The sequence below is a fragment of the Dromiciops gliroides genome, chromosome 1 (assembly GCF_019393635.1).
Source record: "Dromiciops gliroides isolate mDroGli1 chromosome 1, mDroGli1.pri, whole genome shotgun sequence".
Classification (NCBI taxonomy): Eukaryota; Metazoa; Chordata; class Mammalia; order Microbiotheria; family Microbiotheriidae; genus Dromiciops; species Dromiciops gliroides.
In genome coordinates this window covers 672,098,210-672,119,796 of record NC_057861.1, presented here as the reverse complement: position 1 = coordinate 672,119,796, position 21,587 = coordinate 672,098,210, and the positions used below count along the sequence as shown (strand labels likewise).

The 21,587-nt window shown below is 49.4% G+C and overlaps 1 protein-coding gene across 1 annotated transcript in view; it reads left to right on the top strand.

Moving 5' to 3' along the window:
- Positions 1-21,192, top strand: part of ZBTB47 (zinc finger and BTB domain containing 47) — a 45,815-nt gene extending 24,623 nt beyond the window's left edge. The window contains 7 exon segments of the mRNA XM_044004847.1: positions 524-2,059; positions 5,999-6,146; positions 8,713-8,828; positions 15,306-15,450; positions 16,976-17,350; positions 17,353-17,414; positions 17,416-21,192. Coding sequence (XP_043860782.1) covers positions 605-2,059; positions 5,999-6,146; positions 8,713-8,828; positions 15,306-15,450; positions 16,976-17,350; positions 17,353-17,414; positions 17,416-17,616 — 2,502 coding nt within the window. The 5' untranslated portion in view covers positions 524-604 and the 3' untranslated portion in view covers positions 17,617-21,192.
- The last annotated feature ends 395 nt before the right edge of the window (positions 21,193-21,587 follow it).

The window sequence follows — 21,587 nt, the reverse complement described above, 5'->3', positions numbered from 1 at the left end:
AAAGAAGTATGATCTTATTCCGGGCTTTAGTTTCCTTCTCTGTACACTGGTAGGTTGGACTCGGTGGTCTCTAATGATTGAACAAGGACCAAGGTCAGAAGGCCTGGGTTTGAGTCCCAGATGTTGCTTTAGACAAGTTATTTATCTGGGCCTCGGTTTCTTGATCCCAAAATGGGGGTATTGGACTCGATGACCTTTAAGTTTCCTCCCAATTCTGAATCTGTTCTCCTGCGACTAGATAATGCAGCCCTCACATTGTGTGACCTTGGCTTTGACACTATACCGTCACGGGGTACCTGTACCCCAGGGGATGTGTGTAAAGCCAAAGGTTTGGGGAAGAGGACCGAGGGTGAGTGAGGCCGCATTATCCAGCAAAAAGAGCCCAGCATTTGGAGCCGCCATTTTCCTGTTTGGGCTTTACCTGGGAATAAGGGGGTGGGTCGGATGATGGTCTCTGGGCTCCCTGCTGACATGTCCCATGATCCCCTCTTTTCTCTCCCTCTCTCTTCCTCTCTCCTACCAGTTGATAGTGGAGAAGACGACTGACTACCCATCGGCCGAGTATTCCCTGGTGGAGGATGTGGCCCTGCATTTCACCTGTTTGATGGACAGGCTGAACCAGCAGCGTCTCTTCCAGCCAGATCTGTGTGACGTGGACCTGGTGTTGGTACAGCAGCACAGCGTCTTCCCGGCCCACAAGGGGGTCCTGGCTGCCTACAGCCAATTCTTCCACTCTCTCTTCACTCAGAACAAGCAGCTGCAAAGGGTCGAGTTGTCCCTGGAGGCCCTGGCCCCTCGGGGGCTCCAGCAGATCCTCAACTTCATCTATACCTCCAAACTCCTGGTTAACGCAGCCAACGTTCAGGACGTGCTGAACGCCGCCTCCGTGCTCCAAATGGCGGACATTGCCGCCTCCTGCCAGGACTTGCTGGACGCCTGCTCCCTTGGGCCGCCGGGCCCTGTGGCCATGGCCCTGGGGCCCGGGAGCAGCGGCGGCGGGTGCCCATCTGGCCCTGCCTCGTACTATTGTGAGATCAAGCAGGAGGCTGACGCCCCCACGCAGCCCAAGATCTATGCCCGGGAAGGGACGGATCCGTTTTCAGTGAGGGTGGAGGATGGTGCGGGGCTGGGGGGCAGCACTGGCATAGGACTGAGCCCCGTGTCGGCAAAGCCCTTCTACAAAGAGGAGAAGGAGGAGGAGGCCGGGGGGACCGAGGGGACAGCGCCCAGGGCTCTGTGCAAGCTGGAAGGGGTGGAGGACTCAGAGGAGGACCTGGAGGGCCAGGGGGCCTATAGCACAGAGCAGCAGCAGATCATCGTGGAGGTCAACCTGAACAACCAGACGCTCCATGTGTCCAAAGGCCCCGAGGGGAAGCCGCCGGCTGCCGACACCGGGGAGGCCACTGTGGTGCTGGGTCCGGAGGAGAGAGCCAGGGGGGAGGAGGAAGAGGAGGAGGAGGAAGAGGAGGGGGGTGCTGGCGGCAGTGGGGGAGAGGAAGAGGAGGAGGAAGAGGAAGAGGAGGAAGAAGAAGAGGAGGAAGAAGAAGAGGAAGAGGAGGAGGGTGATGGTGGGGAGGAGGAGGAAGAGGAAGAAGAACATAGTGAGGAAGAGGAGGCTGAGACGACAGAAGAGGAGGAGGAGGAGGCGGGCCGGGCGAGGAAGGAGAAGCCGAGGCCCGCTTGTCAGGGATCCCGGACGAGCCAGGCTCCGAGGAGCAGCGTGGCCACGAGGTCAAGGGAGAGCGCCAAGCAGGGGGTGTCGGGGGAGGAGGAGGAAGAGGGAGTTGAGGAGGGGGCCCGAAGAGGCCGGAAGCGAAGGAAGGGTGCCCAGCTGCCCGCCCCGGCCCCAGATGGTCTGGGCCCCAAGGTGAAGCTGGAGGAGAAGCAACATCACCCATGCCAGAAGTGCCCTCGGGTCTTCAACAACCGCTGGTACCTGGAGAAACACATGAACGTGACCCACAGCCGCATGCAGATCTGTGACAAGTGCGGCAAGCGTTTCCTGCTCGAGAGCGAGCTCCTGCTGCACCACCAGACCGACTGCGAGAGGAACATCCAGGTGGGAGGCCCCCTAAAAGACCACCCTCCCCAGCCCCCAAGCAAGGCTGCCTTCCCTCCCTCGTCTTGTCCCTCTGTTTCTGGCCCATCTTGGCCCATTGCAGAGATGGGGAAATTGAGACCCATCAGCATGGGATGGGGTGTGGGAGGTGTTTTACAGCCATCACCTCACCCTGTGAGGATGAGTTTAATAGATGCTACTAGTCTTATTATGTAGGAAACTGAGGAAACTTAGGCTTTGGGAGAGATGAGGTAGCAGCTGGTGTGTGGTTGTACAACTACTAAGTGTTGAGCTGAGTGAGATTCAGACCCAGATCTTTCTTGTGCTCTTACACTGCCCTGCTGCTTGTCTTTAATCAGTCCCCACTGTGAAGGGCAGCTAGGTGGCTCAGTGAATAGAGCCCTGGGCCTGGAGGTGGGAAGACCTGAGTTCAAATGTGACCTCAGACACTTACTAGCTGTGTGACCCTGGGCAAGTCACTTACCCCTGTTTATTTACCTCAGTTTCATCATCTATAAAATGAGGATAAATAATAGCACTGACCTCCTGGGGTTGTCAAGAAGATAGGATGAAATGATTATATAAAGTGCTTAGCAAACCTTAAACACTAACTCCGCCCCCCCCCCACACATATAAATGCCACCTAGCTCCTCTCAGATTGTCTGGGATTTCATTGGTATGGGTCCTTCCCCCTGACACAGATTGTGACCCCTGGGCCTTAGGAGCTGGTCGTAGAGAGCTGCTGGCACCAGTAGTCACCAGCAGGTGGCCGTCCCAGGGATGGGCCCCGTCCCTGCCCTTAGCCAGAGCCTCGGATGACAGGCACAGGGTCTGCTGCCAGGCTTGTCCTTGAAGCCTTTCCGGGAGGGGAGGACTGGCGACGGCGTGGCTTCAGAGGACGCCTAGTCAGCTCTCCGCCAGGCTGAGGCAGAGGAGACCGGCTCTAGAGGAGGGCACTCGGGTGCTGGGAAAGGACTCTCCAGATCTTTCCCCTCTCGCTTGCTTACTTGGTTCGGACCCCCAACCCACTCCCCCAGCCAGTCTCTTGTTACAGCCTCCCAGTGGGCCTCTCTGCTTCCAGTCTTTCCCCTTCATGCAGCTGCCCTCCCTGAGGTCCAGGGCTGACAGTGTCACTCCTCGCTTAAAAATCCTCACTGGTTCCCTGTCGCCTCTCTGATGCAGCCTGGGCTGCTTAGCAGCACATTCAAGGCCCCTCACAATCTGCTTGCACCCTACTTTTCTAGCCCCACTTCCCATTTCTCTCATTTCCATTCCCTAATTCCATCAGACTCGATGATGACTGAGTTCTCCGCCCCACAAGCCCCATACAAGCTTGTCTAAGGCCCCAACTCAGGTGCTGCTTCCTCCAGGAAGTCCACTCCCCCCGCCCCTCCCCCCCCCAGTCATTCCCTCCTCCAATATTGCTAGAGCAGCTGGCCCAATTTCTCCTTTTCCCCCTTCCAAATGAGTTAATGTTTGTAAAGCACTTGGTGTGGCGTCTTGCACATAGTAGGTGCTTCATAAATGCTTGTCCCTCCCCTCCCCAGCCCCAGTCCCCACCTCATGTTGTGCTCCTCTGTGTATACATTCTCTCACTCCAATAGAATGTAAGGCCCTTGAGGGCAGAGGCTTTTTAAAATTTTGCATCCCTACTGTGTGGTGCAGTTGCACATAACATGCCTATTTTTAAAAATTAGAATTGAATTAAATTCTGAGTTCTCTCCCAACTCTGACCCTCTATGCTCTATACTCTTTATACACTGGAGGAAGAAGAGCCCTCCTCTGTGTGCTCAGGGAGGTCCTGGTCTGGTGGGAGAGACAGAATTTATGCATGTGAAAAACTGGAGCGAGCTGGGGTGGTCAGGACAGGCTTCCTGGAGGAGGTGGCCAAGTGCTGAGGGAGAGGAGAAGGTAGACCAGGCAGCAGTAGTCGATCCCTGAGTATTTATTGGCCACTCCTTATGTGTCAAGCCCTGTCCTAAGTGCTGAGGATACAGAGAAAGGCAAAAACAGGACCCCTGCCCTCAAGGAACTCACAGAATGTAGGTACAGACAGGATGCACACAGATTGGACAAAGGTACTTCCAAGGCGCTAGCAAGTGGGGAAATGGGAAAATGCCTTGAGGCACAGGGGGCAAAGACACAAAGGCAGAAATGCTCTTTATGTACTCAAGGGATGTTCCGGAGACCAGGCTGGCTGGGGAAGGGAAGGAAGAGAAGAGACTTGTAAATCTGGGAAGGTAGCTAGGAGCAGATTGTAGAGCCTCCGGGGCCAAGGGCTAATAGCAGGACAGCCCCTCGCCATTCAGGCGGGCGATCTCCAAAAGCCCCTTCTAACCCTGAGATGCTATGATTGTTTTCTGAGCAGCTTTGTTTGGGCTTTTCAGGTCTATTGTTCCACTGGGCTGCACAGCATCCCAGGGAAGAGGCACCAGGGATGGAGAGATGCGGATAGAATGTCAGGCGCAGTTAATGTGTAGCCCACCACTGGGGCCGATGACATATTGACATGGTTGGGCTTGTCCCTGTTGCTTCTTTGCAAGCAGGGTAGGGGCTGAGGTCAGGAAGGGCCAGTGGAGTTTGTTGGATGGCTAAGAGCTGGCTGGCGGCCTTGGTCTATATCCGCAGCCTTCCGGCTCTACCATTCCAGGGTCTAAGGCAGGGGCTTTAGTGTTGTGGACCCCTTGGTCAGTCTGTTAAAGCCTACAGACCCCTTCGCGGCGTCATGTTCTTAAATGTATAAGATAATACATAGGATCAAAAAGGAAAACAGTTCTGTGGAAATAAAGGTATAATTTTTTTTTCATCCAAGTTCACAGTCCCTTTCCCCTAAATCTAGCCACAGATTCCTGGGGAGCTTTGAATCTCAGGTTAAAAAAACATAGGACTTAATAAAATACTTTTATCAGAAAAAAACAAAAAACCAAAACACAGGACTGAGAACACATTGAAACCAGATCATATTTAGTTCCTAGTTTCTTGCACATTTTCTTTTTTTTTTCCTTTCTTTCTTTTTTTTTTTTTTTTTTGGTGGGGCAATGGGGGTTAAGTGCCTTGCCCAGGGTCACACAGCTAGTAAGTGTCAAGTGTCTGAGGTCGGATTTGAACTCAGGTCCTCCTGAATACAGGGCCAGTGCTTTATCCACTGCGCCACCTAGCCGCCCCCTCTTGCACATTTTCTAATCGAAATGAAGAAATACATTGAGAAATAATACCCATATGATTAAATGGTTTTGACACCCATTATCCTACCCATCCTAGTAAAGTATGGTATCACTAAGGTTTTTTCTGTCTATAATTTACTAAGTGCAGCCCTCACACTAGATAGATATGACATTTGACATTTTAAAAGAAGTACATACCTGATATTTTTGGTTAATGAGTATAAGCCTTTATCTTCTCTTGATATTTTACTTTTCTTAAAATTGAGTAGATTAATAAAATTTTTGTGAAGGAAGGACACTGTATAATTCATAGCAGTCAATAAATTGATAGGCTTTGAATTTCATATACTTATTTATTTATCAAACTAGAAATAGATGAGAAGAAAAATAATTCTAAAAAAACCAAACACAGGACTACACACACACACACACACACACACACACACACACACACACTGCTCAAAGAAAAACAAGAGAAAGCCTCCTGGGTTGGGAGGTGATGATTCTTGGGGAGTTAAATTCCTATAGATGAATGGATGAAACAGAAAGGTTAGAGAGAGAGACAGATAGACGGACACACAGAGACAGAAAGTGTGCGTGCGTGCGTGTGTTTGTTTTTCACCTCGGTGGTCGTCTTCCTCCTCTGAGCTTCCCTACGGCTGCTCCAGCTAATCTCGTGCCCCCCTGCCCTTCCCCCCCGGGCACTCGGGGCCTCTCACTCAAGTTCTCCCTCCCCTTCCTCTCCTGTCCTTTCCCTCCCCCTCCCCTCGGCTAGTGCATCACGTGCGGCAAAGCCTTTAAGAAGCTTTGGTCCCTCCACGAGCACAACAAGATTGTCCATGGCTACGCAGAGAAGAGGTTTTCCTGCGAGATCTGTGAGAAGAAATTCTATACGATGGCACACGTGCGGAAGCACATGGTCGGTAAGTCCCAGGTGACGGGGGTGGGGGTGGGAGGCGGCTATAGGCAAAGCTGGGAAGAGGTCCCTGAAAGAGGCAGGGAGGAGAACCTCAGCTCTGCTCCTGACTCCTGGGGGACCCCTGGACAAGTCTCATCTCCGTTCCTGGCTTCTTCTTTCCCCTCCATAAAATGAGGGGTTTGGGCAGATAATCTGTGTGTGCAGGTCCTTTGGGAAAGAAGACAGCAGGATATAGTGGGAAGAGAACTGACTTTGGAGGTGGAAGACCTGGGTGCAGATCCTGCCTTTGTTTATGCTCTGCTTATGTGACCGTAGGCATCGTTTAACATTTCCAAACCCCAGGTTCCAATCTGTCCAAATCGGGCAGCCTTGGAGGGCTTTCTGCCTTCCAGTCTTTAATCCGTGAGGGTGTTCTTTGCCCTGTTCCAGAGCCGTTCCTCTCCTGTCCCACCCCAGAACGGGTCAGTGAGGGTGTCTTGGGGACCGTGTTCTTGTTATGCGGTTACACGGTATTTTAGAATGTCAGTAACAGGTGTTTGTCCCCTGCCCCTCCCACTTTGTTACTAGGAACTAATAAAATGAATCCTAATGTTTTCATATTGGAAAGGATCAGAGGCAGTGGGGTGGAATGGTTAGAGTATTGGCTTTCAAGTAAATCTGGGTTCAGATCCCCTCTTCGCTGCTTCCTAACTGTGTGACTTTAGGTAAGTCATGTCATTTCCCTGGGCCTCAGTTTCCTTATTTGTAAAATGAGTTACTCGGACCAGATGGCCTTAAAAAATCACACAGACTCTTGGTTCTCAAACTTTTTGTTCCCTTCGTGCTCTTAAAAATTATTGAGGACCCCCAAGATCTTTTGTTGATGTGGATGTTAAATATCAATGGGTGCCGTATTAGAAATGAAAGCATCTAAGTGTTCTAATGAAAATAGACCTTGAGGACCCTGTCAGCATCCAAAGACAACCCTTTGGGAGCTAGGGATGCCTTGCATGATACGTGAATCCATATTTTTTAGAGAGTTTTGGAGCAACTCATGCTTTAGCCTAGAGAAGAGATGGTGATATGGGGGGGGGGGCAGGGAGGAGAGGCAGGGGGCGTGGCACGGCACGCACACAATCACTCTCTTCAGATGGCTTCTCTTGGAAGAGGGAGTCTGACTTTGTATGGTACTGGGAAGCAGCACTAGAACTAGTGTAAGGAAAGTTAGGTTCTAGCAGGGCAAACAGGCAGATCGAAGTTTGTTATAAGAACCCCCTAACAACTCAAGCCATCCAGCCTGGAGCCTGGCCAGAGGCTGGAGGATTTAGGGCTGTGAGGCACCTCAGAACTCATTCAGCCCCACCCCCATCTTTACAGATGAGGAAATTGAGGCTCGGATCTGATCCCATATGCCCTGCCCCAAGCCCAGGGTAGGGAGCTCCTTGCCACTGAAGGTAGGAGGAATTCAGAGGGGATTCTTCCCTTGAATCGGAGGTAGGGGTCAGGGTCCTCTGAGTTTCCTTTCCTTGAAGATTTATCCAATGAAAGGATATTCCAGTTAATCCCTCCTGTTCCCTTCTCATTCACAATCTATTATCCTAGGGTCCTATAATATATCATTTTTATATTTCTAAAGGATTTCCCACCCTTAACTCATTTGATTCCCACAAGAGCTAGTGAGATATGGGGAACAAGGATGACCCTGGGGGATGTTGAGGATGGTCCGATGTCCTAACCACAGAGGCAGTGAACAGATGGGTTGATGATAGAATATTAGAGCTGGCAGGAACCTTAGAGATCTTTTGATTCAGTCCCCTAAATTTACAGATGTAGAAACTGAGGCCCAGAGAAGGGAAACAACTTATCTAAGACCACCTACTGAGTAAGAGGATGAGGGACAGCTTGGAAGAATGGAGGTTAAAGGTTAAATGGGCTCATGATCGGGGGTCAACTGGGCCAATCCCCTGCCACAGGACCTTGAAAATCACACAAGGTAATTCGGTTTCAATGGTTCTTCTTCCCCACCCCCAACTCACCCAGGGAAGGATATATCAGGGACCCCTTTAGCGCGGCAAAGCTGCTGTTCATTCTGATCCTTCCCTTCCAACCACTAACAGCAGAAGGAGTTCTTTTCTTATCTTTTTGGTGACCTTTGTAGGAGTCTCAAAGACCAGGAAGGCAACAAGGTTCTCGGGAGGAGTCTGCCAAACTGTGAACTAAGATTCAAACCAACCTTGTCTCTCCCTCCTCTCTCCTTGGCCTGTGGCTCTGAAGAGCTTCCTGAGCTGCTGAGGCTTTGGGGCAGTGAAATACACTTGGGATAAACAATTACAACAACAAGCTCTTTCTTTGTGGCACTTGAAGATTAAGCTCTTTCCCCATTACAGCCCCATGAGATAGATGGGTAGTGTTGTTATTATACCCATTTTATTGATGAGGAAACTGAGACTCAGGGGGGAAAGGAAAATGACTTGTTGGTGATTGCAAATGGTCTTAGCCCACCCAATCTCTAGCCTCAGCCCTAGCCCCAAAGCAAGCGGAAGAGTAGGTCTTCTAACAGCTTTCACTTCCCCACTGTACCCACCTCTCAGCTCACACCAAGGACATGCCCTTCACCTGTGAGACCTGTGGCAAGTCCTTCAAGAGGAGCATGTCACTCAAAGTCCATTCCCTGCAGCACTCCGGGGAGAAGCCTTTCAAATGTGAGGTAAGCACCCTTCTGAGGACCGAGGGACCCTACCTAGGTGCCAGGGAATGCCCTCTCCTCCTTGGCTTGAGTTTGGTCACAGACTCAGCCACAAGATCCCAGCACCAAGCCCCTTTTTTCTGTCTGGCTGTATTGCTGAGAGTCTGCCAGAGCTCATTCCCCTTTGAGAAACAAAGGGACCGTCTTCTGCCCTGGGGAGGAGAAAGAAGGGGTCCTGAAGTAACACCTGTGGGCCTGAGAGAGGCAAAAGGAGTTTATGTAAGGCTTTCCCCTTCTTACCTTATGTGATCCATCTGCATCCTCAGCAATGCATGGCCTCCACCATGAACCTCTTTGGAAATGTTGGGTATGGTTCATCTATTCCTTCCTTCCTTGTTTTCTTAATAATACTTAAGTATTATTTCACTTTCTCATTCAGAGCACATCAGGGACTGTGATGTGAGCATTCCAGCCTGATGGTTCTACTATCATTAGGGAAAGTCGTTTGTTATAAAAGTCTTTTTTTTTTTTAAATTCATCAGTACTTTAATTTTTAAAAACTAAACATTTTTATTGAAAGTTCTAAGTACCAAATTCTATCCCTCCTTCCCCTCCTCCCTGAGGTGGTAAGCAATCATTGTTTTGTTTTGTTTTTTTAATTCAAACAACATCAGTTTTATTCTCTTGAGGCAGATATTATACTTCATCATGAGTCCTTTGGGATTGTCTTGGGTCATGGTGTTGCTGAGAATAGCTAAGTTATTTGAAGTTCATCACATAATATTGCTGTCACTGTGTGCAATGTTCTCCTGGTTCTGCTCACTTCCCTCAGCATCAGTTGATGTAAGTCTTGCCAGGCTTGGGTGAAATCATCCTTATTGTTGTCATTTCTCTTAGCAAAATTATATTCCATCACTATTCTGTGGCACAGCTTGTTTCATCATCCCTCAATTATTCAGCATGGCTTCAGTGTCCAGGTCTTATTCTGTACAAAAAGAGTATTATAAACATTTTTGTCCCAATTCGTTTTATTCCTTTTTTTCATGTCTTTGGGATTTAATCAAGCAGTGGTAATGCTGGAGCCCAGTTGTATGGGCCTTTTTTGGTAGATTTCTAAATTGTTCTCCAGAATGGTTGGATCAATCCACAGGTCCACCACCAGTGCATTAGTGTCCCTGTTTTCCCAATCCCCTCTAACATTTTTCATTGTATTGTAAAATTAATTTACAAGTAAATTTCAAAGAATCTTTGTGTTCCAACTCCTAGCCATGTCTCCTTTTCCTCTTTTTCTCTTTCCAGAGGCATTAGCAGGATGATATAGGATACCCAATGGATTTTTTTTTGTGAGGCATTTGGGGTTAAGTGACTTGCCCAGGGTCACACAGCTAGTAAGTGTTAAGTGTCTTAGGCTGGATTTGAACTCAGGTCCTCCTGAATCCAGGGCCGGTGCTCTATCCACTGTGTCACCTAGCTGCCCCGCCCCAATGCAATTTTTAAACAATTTTCCAATGTTTCAAAGATGTTTTCCCAATGCAATTTGAAATTCATTTTGTCTTCCTTGTAAGGTGCAGTGTCTCCTGTCATTTCCCCTGGCCCATGCCAGCAGCCTTTTCCAAGGGCAAGATTTGGTGATCCTTGTGCTGGGGGGCTAATGTACAGGAATCACAGAGGCTTCTCCTGTTTGCCATGTTGTTCCCAGGTGGTCAGGCCCACAATGGTGTGCAGTAGATGAGGTCTGAGCTTTTTGGCAGTGATGGCCAGTTTCTGCAGGTTCCTGGTGATCACCAAATCACTGCTGACTGTGGTGATTTTTCTGCACAGTGGGCAGGTCCATGGTTCCTGGGCACACTCCCTGGCCCGGAGGAGACATTCTTTGCAAAAGCTATGACCACAATCACCAGTCACTGGCTCAGTGAAGTAGCCCAGGCAGATGGAGCAAGTGAGATCTGCCTTGAGCTTTTCAATCAATTCTTTGGCATCCATGGCCCTAGGTTTGAGATCCTTTCCTTCTCAGATCCTCCTCCCAGGACAGAGAATGTTGTCCCTTTCCCTGGAGCTCTGGCTGCAAAAGATACCAGGACCCAGTTGCTGGCTTCCTTTTATAGGTCTTCCTTTGGCTAACTCCTCCCTTAACTCCACCCACATCAGGTAAGAACAGTCTTTCCTCTCTCTGCTCTAGCTCTAGGCCTGAGTTCTCACCTTGGTCCTTTTTGCATAGTAAGGGTCCCCCATACACAGTCGAGTTCACACCTAAGCCCTCCAGCCTAGAGTCTGGCCCCTTACTTCCAGGCCCAACTGACCTCTGATTCCCTCCTCAGCCATTCTTCTCAGGGTAGATAACATCAGCTCTTTCCCTTGAATTCCAGTCCCAAGCTCAATGAGCAAGTAACAATTGAAGTAATTCCTGAGGAGTACTATTTTGCTTTGGTTTGAAGCAATCATTGTTATAAAAATCTTCACAGATCTTTTCCATTTTTTGGTTGTTTGTCTTTCAGCCATTTATCTTCATCCTTAAAAGCTCTAGGAATGATCTGGTTTAATTGGGTTTCATGCCAAGCTTTCTGTTGATACGTTTTTCCTTCCATTGCTCCTCATTTTATGAACCAATATTGCTTTTAATCTTCCACTGTCCTTCTCCTTTAATGTTTTACATATTAGTTTACTCAAAATCCCTAAGCTGGGAAGGGGCCTTAGAGGTAATCTGGTCCAACACTGTCATTTATATAAGAGGAAATGGAGATCCAGGGAGGGGAAGGGACTTGTTGGCAGCCATACAAGACTTAAACCCAGGTCTCTTGGTTTCCAAGTGTAGTGGTTTTTGTTTTGTTTTGTTTTTTTTTTTTGTGGGGCAATGAGGGTTAAATGACTTGCCCAGGGTCACACAGCTAGTAAGTATTAAGTGTCTGAGGCCGGATTTGAACTCAGGTCCTCCTGAATCCAGGGCTGGTGCTTTATCCATTGTGCCACCTAGCTGTCCCCAAATGTAGTGTTCTTTCTTTCTTTCTTTCTTTCTTTCTTTCTTTCTTTCTTTCTTTCTTTCTTTCTTTCTTTCTTTCTTTCTTTCTTTCTTTCTTTCTTTCTTTCTTTCTTTCTTTTTAGTGAGGCAATTGGGGTTAAGTGACTTGCCCAGGGTCACACAGCTAGTAAGTGTTAAGTGTCTGAGGCTGGATTTGAACTCAGGTACTCCTGACTCCAGGGCCGGTGCTCTATCCACTTCGCCATCTAGCTGCCCCCCAAGTGTAGTGTTCTTAACCACCATGTTGTTACTGTGTTCCCAGAGGCAGCTAAGGAGTAAAGTGCTGGGCCTGGACTCAAGAAGACTTGAGTTCAAATGCTGCTTCAAATGCTTACTAGTTTTGTGATCCCAGGCACAGTGTCCTGGCACACAGTCGGCACATAATAAATACTTGTTTTCTTCCTTCCATAGGACAGAGGAGAGATCAGTGTGGGCAGAAGTAATGAGAGAAGGCTTCCTGGAGGGGGTACAGTTGGAGCCAGGCTTGGAGATGGGTAGAATTCACATAAGCAGAGAAGAGGAGGGAACTCAGTGTTTCATGGGGAGTCTACCAACCAGAAGAGGCCAGAGATACACACAGACATATGTCCGTGTCTATGTCTATGTCTATGTCTATGTAAATGAACACACATATATATGTGCACACAGAGCCTGGTCACCCTATTTCTCTCCCTACCCTCCTACCTCTTAGATTCTTCAGCCTAAAATACATTTACCTCTAGGAATACTGTATATTAATGGTTCAGATTGAGATGAAGGTTCCATCAAGTCCCCAGAAAGGTGAAAACAAGTAGCCAGTCTACAAACTGAATCACCACTGAGCCTTTTTTTCTTAAAGCTACTTGTTGGTTTGCCTAAATAAGGGAGTCTGCCGGGTGGTCATTGGTCAGTGAAAGTATGTTGGCAAAACTTGTTTGTTTTCTGGCGTGAAAGGTGAAATATGGAAAATTTCAGACCCATTTTAAGGTCTGTAATAAAGGCAGTCTATCATCAAACCGACAAATAGCCTTTGCAAAGATTTTGATGGACTAGAGCTGATAGACTGAATCTAGATGACCTTTAAGAGGATTAAGTGCAGAGCTCTGAGACTAAGGCAAGCAAATACAAGGAGGAGAGGATGGAATTGTTGTGGCTAAGTAACTATTCTTGTGAAAAGGAGCTGGGGATTTTAGTGGACTACCAGCACAGGATGAGTTGATCCTGTAACATGGCAGCCAAAAAAAGTTAACATAATCATAAGGCATATTACCAAAGGCAGAGTCTCTAGAAGGAGGTGATACAGAGGAAAGAGCACTGGCTTTGGCATCAGGACCTGGGTTCATATCTTGCCTCTCAGGTGCTTACTTTAACCTTTGTGACCTTGGACGAGTCACTTCCCTTTCCTGGGCCCCAGTTTCCTCATGTGTAAAATGAAGGGGTTAGACTAGACAGCCTCAGAAGACGCTCCCTGGCTCTAAATCTGTGGGAGTCCTGCTGATCTTGACAGTGGTCAGAACACACCTGGAAGACCGAGTTCAGTTTTAGGCATCATATTTTTGGAAGGATGTTGACAAACTAGAATGAGCTTGAAGGGCAACTAGGATGGGGACGACCCTGGAGAGTGTCTGACACATCACTGAAGCAGGAGTATCCTGGAACTAGCTCAAACCAGCTTGAGAGAGCTAGTTATTTTCAGAGGGAACATTTATTTGCACCTTGGAAATGGGCAAATGATCAGGAAGGGCTTGTGTTTTGTTGCTTGTTTAGATTTAAGAAGGTCATGGGAAAAAACATTTAAAATGTAGATTAAACTTAAAATGTTTATTCCTATGCCTATTCCCCCCACCCCCACCCCAGAGAGCTGGTTGTTAAACATTCACCAACACACTAGTTCAAGGAACTAAATGTAAACTCCTATTTATTGTTGTCATTGGATCTCCACTGCCTACCAGTGTGCCTGAGAGAAAAATAAGCATTTAATACATGTTTATTGAATTGAATTAAAGAACAGGGATATTTAGCCTGGAGAAGAGACACTTGGGAGGAATTGGGGAGGAGAGATGATGATGGTGACTGATAGTGACTGATGATGGTACCCAGCATTCAGATAGCACTTCACAGTGATTATCTCATTTGATCCTTAACAAAAATTCTGAGAGAGATTCTATTATTATCCCCATTTTACAGATGAGGAAACTGAGGCAAACAGAATTTAAATGACTTCCTTAGGGTCCCCCAGCTAATAAGTGTCTGAGGCTGAATTTGAACTCAAGTCTTCCTGACTTCAGGTCCAGTGCTCTATCTACTCTGCCATCTAGCTGCTAATGTGGTAGATATTTACAAATACCATAAGACAGAAGAATTAGATTTGTTCTGCTTGGTAGAAGTAATGGGAAAATGGTTAGAATTTTCAGGAAGGCAGATATTGAGACAAACTTCCCGACAATCAGAACTGCACCCAAAGTGGGGATAAGCTGCCTGGAAGAGGAAGGATTCATTGCCCTTCATTAGGAATCTTCAGGCTGGTGACCACTGGTGCAAGATGTAGATGGGGTCACTGCTCAGCCACAGGTTGAACTCCATACAGTCAGGGGTCCCTTCTTTCTTGAGATCAAACACAGGTGTGTCCCATTGGCTTTTTTGTTTGTTTGTTTGTTTTTTGGTTTTTTTTTGTGAGGCAATTGGGGTTAAGTGACTTGCACAGGGTCACACAGCTAGTAAGTATCAAGGATCTGAGGCTGGATTTGAACTCAGGTCCTCCTGAATCCAGGGCCAGTGCTCTATTACTGCGCCACCTAGCTGCCCATTCCCATTGACTTTTAAAGCCCTGCCATGATCTAGATCCAGGCCCACCCTCCAAGTGTATCTTGCATTATTCCCCTTCACCATCTTGACGACTCCTACTTTCACCCTGTCTCTCCCCTTCTGATACTCTGTCTCCCAGTCAAACTCACCCATGTACTGTTCCCCAGGCATGGTGCTCCATGTTTGGTCTCTGGCTGGCTGCCCTTCAGCTCTGGAAAGTCCTTACCTATGCTTTTTAGTCTCCTTAGCTCCCTTTGAGGTATAGCTCAGGGGCCACCTCCTCCAGAAAGCCTTCCCTGATATACTCCACCTCTCCCCCCAGTTCGTGTTCTACGTTCTCAAATGATCTTGCATTTACTTATCTGTTTATTCCTCATACCACCAGGAACATTTGTTTCTTGAAAGCAGGACTATTGGTTGCCCTTTGTACCCTTGGAGCCTTCCACATACTTAGCACTTGATTGAATTCAACAAGCCAGTCTAGAATTGAGTTTCTCGACTCATAGAAGGAGGAGGGTGTTCTCAAACCCATTGCTAGATTGTTCCTTCTCCTGCCCTCCACCCCCAGCCTCTCTCTTTAATAACTGTCCAACCCAGAACCATCTGCAAACACACCTGGGCTTTTAGAGACCTGGGCATGGAAGATGCTGCAACAGAGCCCTCACACTCCTTTCTCTTGTCTCCCCCTTCCCGGACAGAACTGCAATGAGCGCTTCCAGTACAAATACCAACTGCGGTCCCACATGAGCATTCACATTGGCCACAAGCAGTTCATGTGCCAGTGGTGCGGGAAGGACTTCAACATGAAGCAGTATTTTGATGAGCACATGAAAACACACACAGGTAAGAGCCTCTGAAGACCCCTGCTCCCTTCCTTCCTTCCCCTTTCCCTCCCTTGCCATCATCTCCTCTGTATTACCCCCTCCCCCAACCCAGGATCATTAGCCCTGCTGGGGTCGCCATCCCTTCTCACTTACCTAGAGAACTCTTGTTAGAAGAGATGACCAAGCTAGGGTTCTCGCCTCCTCTTGCCTCCTCTCACCTCCTCTCCCTCTCTCCTCTCTCTCTTTCTGCCTTCTCTCTCCCCCTCTCCCTTTCACTCTCCCCCTTTTCCTTCTTTCTCCCCTTTCCAACCCCCACCCCCTCCACTCCAAATAAAGATCACTGGACTTAGAATCTGAAGACCTGAGTTTGAGTTTCAACTCTTCCAATCACTTACTACTGTGTGACCCAGAGCAAATGGCTTCCTCTTTCTGAGCCTCAATTTTCTTACATGTAATATGAAAAGTTTGGGCCTGTTGATCTGTAGGGTCCCTTCCAGCTCTGTTATCTTGTGATTCCAGGGTCCCTGGAGGTGGGGAACCTTTTAGAGAGTGGGGAGGAGAGAGGGGAACTAGTCAGCACAGTATGGAAGAAAGCATGAATTTAGAATCGGATTTGAATTCAGGACATTCCATCAGAACTCTTGAGCTTAGGCAGTTCACCACTGTTAAGGATTACGGGCATTCACCACCACACCCAGCAATATTAAATATTTGCTGAAAGGGTAAATTAATGAGCTGAGGTCTTAATTTGAAAGAATAGGCTTTTTAACTCCCTTTGGTAACTTGAAATATTTTTCGACTTGCCACATTGGAATTAGTTAAGTCAACTGGAATATTTTAATAGACTCAGGAGTAAGTAGGTGAAATGAGTGAAATTACATTCAGATCTAACCGAAGCTGAGCCAGGGTTATTGGCAGGCATCCCTTACCTTAGCCAATGAGACTTACTCCTTCATGAGAACAGATGATAGAATACAATAAAAGACCACTGGCTTTGGAGCTGAAGGGTTTGAGTTTGCATTTTTCTATGTATATCTTTGGGTAAGACCTCTCTAAGCCTCAGTCAATCAACAACAATAGCTCCCTTTTCTGTAGCTTTCAACAAAGAGCCCTAGGTAGAGACTGTGAGGGCCATCCCAATATTACACAGTTAAAAAATGACTTGCCCAAGGTCACATGGCTGGTGAGCATCCAAGTCTGACTCAGAACTCTGGCCTTCTGATTCCAAGTGTTCTCCTGTTATAAGGACCACAATGGCCCCTCAAGGCCAGCGGGGTACTCCGTGTGTTCTTGGCTGAGCTGGACCTTGATCCGTACCGTAAGGCAGTTGTGGTGAGGAAAAGGGGTGGGAGCTTTGACTGAGTCCTTGGCTCACTGTTGGGTGTTCATGAGGAATGGAGGGCGTTTGATGAGGGGACATAAGGAAGGAAGATGCTCTGCCAGGGAGTGGATGGCAGGGTTGGGGGCAAGGGAGGGGCCTGGCAGTGAGTTAGCAGCCAGGGCCCTGGATGACCAGACTTCCGCCCGCCTCCCCTTGTCCACAGGTGAGAAGCCGTATATCTGTGAGATCTGCGGCAAGAGCTTCACAAGCCGGCCCAACATGAAGAGGCACCGGCGGACGCACACGGGCGAGAAGCCTTACCCCTGTGACGTGTGTGGCCAGCGCTTCCGCTTCTCCAACATGCTTAAAGCCCACAAAGAGAAGTGCTTCCGTGTCAGTCACCCGATGACCTCGGACACTCCTGATGGTGGTGACCACCCCCCAGGCCTGACCCTGGCCCTGACTCCAGTGCCCCCAGGAGCTGCCCCCTCAACCCCTACCCAGCCTGGCCTTCCTCCCCCGCAGCCTCCACCACCACCACCAGCCCCCTCCCACTCCCTCCCCCTGCTTCCCCCACGCCCCCAGACCCTGCCACCCCCACCTCACTTACCTCCCCCACCTCCATTGTTCTCTACGGGGAAGGTCAATGCCAGCCACAACTAGGGGCCACTGTTCCTCACCCGGGCCCTACTGCTCTACCCCAGAGCCCTCTCATTGCCTCTCGTCCATGCCAAGTTTGTCCCAGCTGCACCTCCAAAAGGACCCCATGGATTGACTCTGGAAAATGGAGCCCGTGTGTGTGTGTTCCTCTCCTTTCTCCCCTTCTCCTCCTCCTCAGTGGAGTTGAAGGGGCTATTGATGTGATTTCCAAGGACCCGGGTTCAGCTTCTCACTCTGCCACTAACCCACGTGACTTTGGACAGGCTGTTGGTCTTCTCTGAACCTCAGTTTCCTCATCTGTACAAGGAGGAAGTTGGACTAGATGTTAGATAAGATCTCTTCCAGTTCCTGTGCTCCCCCTGCCCCCTCCTATCCCTTCCTGTTCCATGACCACTCAGTTCCATTTTGCATATGGTCTCATCATGGTGGTATTGGGGATGAACAGAATGTAGGATAAGGCCTTGGATAGGAGCCAAGAGGTGGTGCTACTTAGTTTGGAGGGGTTCCCTATTGCTTTGATGAGAGGGAAAGGAAGAGGACTTGGGAGGGCAGAATGGCATAGTAGAAAGAGACCTGGGTCAAGAGTCAAGGACCCTAGATTCATATCTAGACTATGGTTCTTACTTCCTGCTCTAGGCCTCAGTTTCTTCATTTGTAAAATGAGAGTAGTGTAATAAGGGGGTGGGCAGCAGCTGGCAGGAGAAGCAGCCCCAGACCTTCTCTGAGCATGTGTGAGGGGTGGGCTGAAGCCAGTGTTATAAGCTAGGCTCTGAGGGCCAGGGGTGAGGCAGGTTGGGGTGGTCATTTGCCACCTAAGATGAGCGGCCCAAGTGGAAGGCTCTGGGCACTCAGAGTCCCCGTGTTCCCCTTTGGGTGAGGGGGCTAGTGTAGAGAGGTGAGATTGGTGAGAGTGGAGGTCATTGTCCTAGGGTGTGTGCACGAGTGTGTACCCATGTCAAAGTATATGTATGTCTCTACTGTCTGAGAACGAGTGGCCTACCCAAGGATGTCTTTGGACAAGGAGAATGTGTATGGGGTGGGGTACAGTCTGTGTGCAGGGTTGTGTTTGTGCACATGTGTGTAGGTGTATGTTCACATACATGTGCATGCATGCCCATGCATCTGTGTGTCTGCCTGTCTTTGTGTACCCCTATCTCTGGGTGTGTATCTAGGAAGGAAACTGTGTGAATGGGGGATCGCCTGTATGTGTTTTGGTGTCTCTATATGTGTTTGGGGGGGTAAAGACCTCAGGACAAGCACTAGATTCACTTTGATTGGGGGTGGGCTAAGTCCCATCAGTTTTGCCAAAATGCCATTTCTCCCTTCTCTCCCCTACTCTGTGTCCTCCTGCCTGCTGTTCTTAGGGCACACAAGTATGGGCCTAGGGAGGAAGCCCGGATTACAGGAGACCAAGCCTATGTGGGTTTCAGGCCAGGTGGGGAAACAGAGTAGTAGCTGTTTGGTTATACTTTGGGAAAGGGAGTTGGGAATGGTGCCAGGGTGGGGGGGCCCTGGGCCCTTCCCCTCACTCCCAGGGGATCTGCTCCAGAAGAGCCTTTGGCAGAAGGCAGTGGGACTCATTAAGTCTTCCAGTTGCCACCTTCCTCACAGCAAGCTCCCTCTGTGGTTGACTGGTGACTGATAAGATGGGTAGTGGGGGCCTGTGTTCCTTTTTCATGGGGGAGAGTAGGCACGGGACAGTGGGGGCCAAGCTCAGACAACCTCAGAGGCCTGTGCTAGCCCACGGACTGGGGAGGGGGATGCCTTTAGGTGGGAGGGATTAGGAAGCTGGGGAGGCATCCCTCAGGACTTTCCAAGACTTGGGGCTCTTGCCTGATCAGGGAGTAGGGGGCAGGCAGTCGAGGAAAGGGGGGTCCTTTTCACAAACTGAAGGCATCAATCACAACTTGCTGGGGAGGGATTGGTTTCTCAAAGTGCCTTACAGTTTAGAAGGAGGAGGGAAGGAAGAGGATGACGGCACCTTGGGGGTAGGAATGCCGAGTCCTCTGGGGGATCCTGAGGTCAGTCAACCAAAGACGCCCCCTGAGGGGGTCACACTGGTCATGCTCCAAGGGCGGGCCCCAATCCCCAAAGGCTGGCTACTGCTGGGGCCCATGGCAAGAGGGAGGGAATCTGCTGTGGTTTAGGGGAGGGGTTGATGAGCTGCTTCTTGCTTTGACCCCATGGGCAGCATCCCAGAACCTGAGCCAACAGCTCTCCTCTCTCTTCCTTTTAATGTGCTCACCCCACCCCCACCCAGCCTTGGAAGAAACGACTTGGACCAAACATTGGTCAGAATGTCTTCAGAATTAGGAGCAGGGAATGATGGGCCCTTTGTTTCTGGGCTCCTAGGTGCTACAAATACATTTTGGGGGGGAGGTGTAGCCAAGAGGCTGGCATGTTGGGGGCCTGTCCTCCACGGATGGCTAAAGTGTTACCAGGGAACTCAGCCCCACCCACTCTGTAGGATTTCTCCCAGTCCCCTCCAGCTGGCTCTCAGGACTGGTGCCCTAGAGTGAGCTCAGGTGCCTCATGGTCTTTCTGAGAGCGAAAGCTTCTTGGTCTCGGCTAGGAGGGTCATCGTGCATGCTGACAGGGGTCATCGACCTCTCCTAGCCTGCTGCTCTCCCACTCCCTCCCCCACTTAAATGGAAATACAGGGTGTGTGTGTTGGAGGGACGTTAGGGTGAATGTATTCATTAGGGGATGTGTGTGAGCATGTGTGTATGTGTGTATGTATGGGAAAAACTTGGATAGGACAAAGGAGGAGCCTGAATGTGGTTGCCTGCTCCTTTGTGCCAGGGGCTACGTGGGCACTCATGCCCATTCACCTCTCCTCTCTCTCCCTCTCCTTGTGGGTGGGCTGAGGCTTTGCCTCCTGGGGGCTGCCTCGACTTCCCCATGTTTTCCCTTCCCTCCAGGCTGCTGCAGTGAGGCTCGGGCTGGCCCAGAGCCTTCTGCACAAATTGGGACTACAATGTGATCCCAGGCAGCCTGCCTCGGCTCAGGCAGAGGTGTGACCTTGGTGCAGATGGGGCAGCAGGCCTGGCACTGGGTCGTTACAGTTAGGGTTGCTGCTCATCCTGTTCCTAAATTGAGGCAGTTCCATAAGCTAATTCTTCCTGATTAAGCTCCTTTATTTTTCATTTTGTAACTTTTTTTTTTGGTAATTTTTGAGATTCTTTGCACCTTAATCCCCTCCCTCTGCTCTCCTCCCTCACTGGTATCAGGCCCTGGGAGACAGGACCTCCTGCTTCCCATGGCTTTGTCAAAAATGGAGCAGGAAGATTGAGGACTTGGAAGAAAATGGACCCTCTTCTGCCCACCTGCTGCTGGAATCCTCTTGGAAACTAGGGCCAGCTTTGTGGAGGGCAGGAGCCTGAAAATGGGAACTGAAGTGGTGCTGGGGGTTCGAGCGGCAGTGTTGTTCATGTAGGCAATGCCCACCTGGGCAGACTTGCCCCATGCTGGGCCCCAATGACAAAGGTGACCCCTCCACCTCCAGGAACATGAGGGCCCATGTACTGTGTGGCTTGAGCTGTCAGAGGGCTTGATTTTCATCAAGGAAAAACAAAAGCCAAAGTCAGCCTCAACACTGTGGACTGCGGCTGCAGGGAGCTGGGAGGTGATGGGGACGGATGGGACTCGGAGAGCACTTAGGAAGGCCAGATCTGAGCTGTTGCAGCTGGTGGGCCCATTTGCCTCCACATGATGGGGAAGGTTAGTCATGGGGCCCTTAAGTGTGATAAACAATATTATTAATAATAATTAATAAACAAAGCACTTTATTCTGTATAGATGTGGGGCAACCCAGGGGGACTTGGAATGTTTTAAGAGACTCACCCTGGGACTGTGGTAGCCAGTTTTGTGTTGATTGATTGGGGGGGGGGTGTCTTTTTTTTTTTTTTAAGAAAAAGTGTGTAATCAATATATGATAACTTCCTCTTCCCCAGCTGCATGCCTTGTTTGGGGAGAGGGGGGACAAATGGGGAGTGGGGCAAGGGGAGATCTACTTAGAAGCATTTTGACCTTGGTGGGGTGGGAAGGGGAGCAGAAATCACGTGTGCTCAGAGGTGACATAGGACCCTACCAGCCGCGTCTGGGCTTTCCTCCACTTGGGCACTTTCCCACTAGTAATTTTCCTCTTGAGAAATGAGGCCCTTGCCCATAGAAGT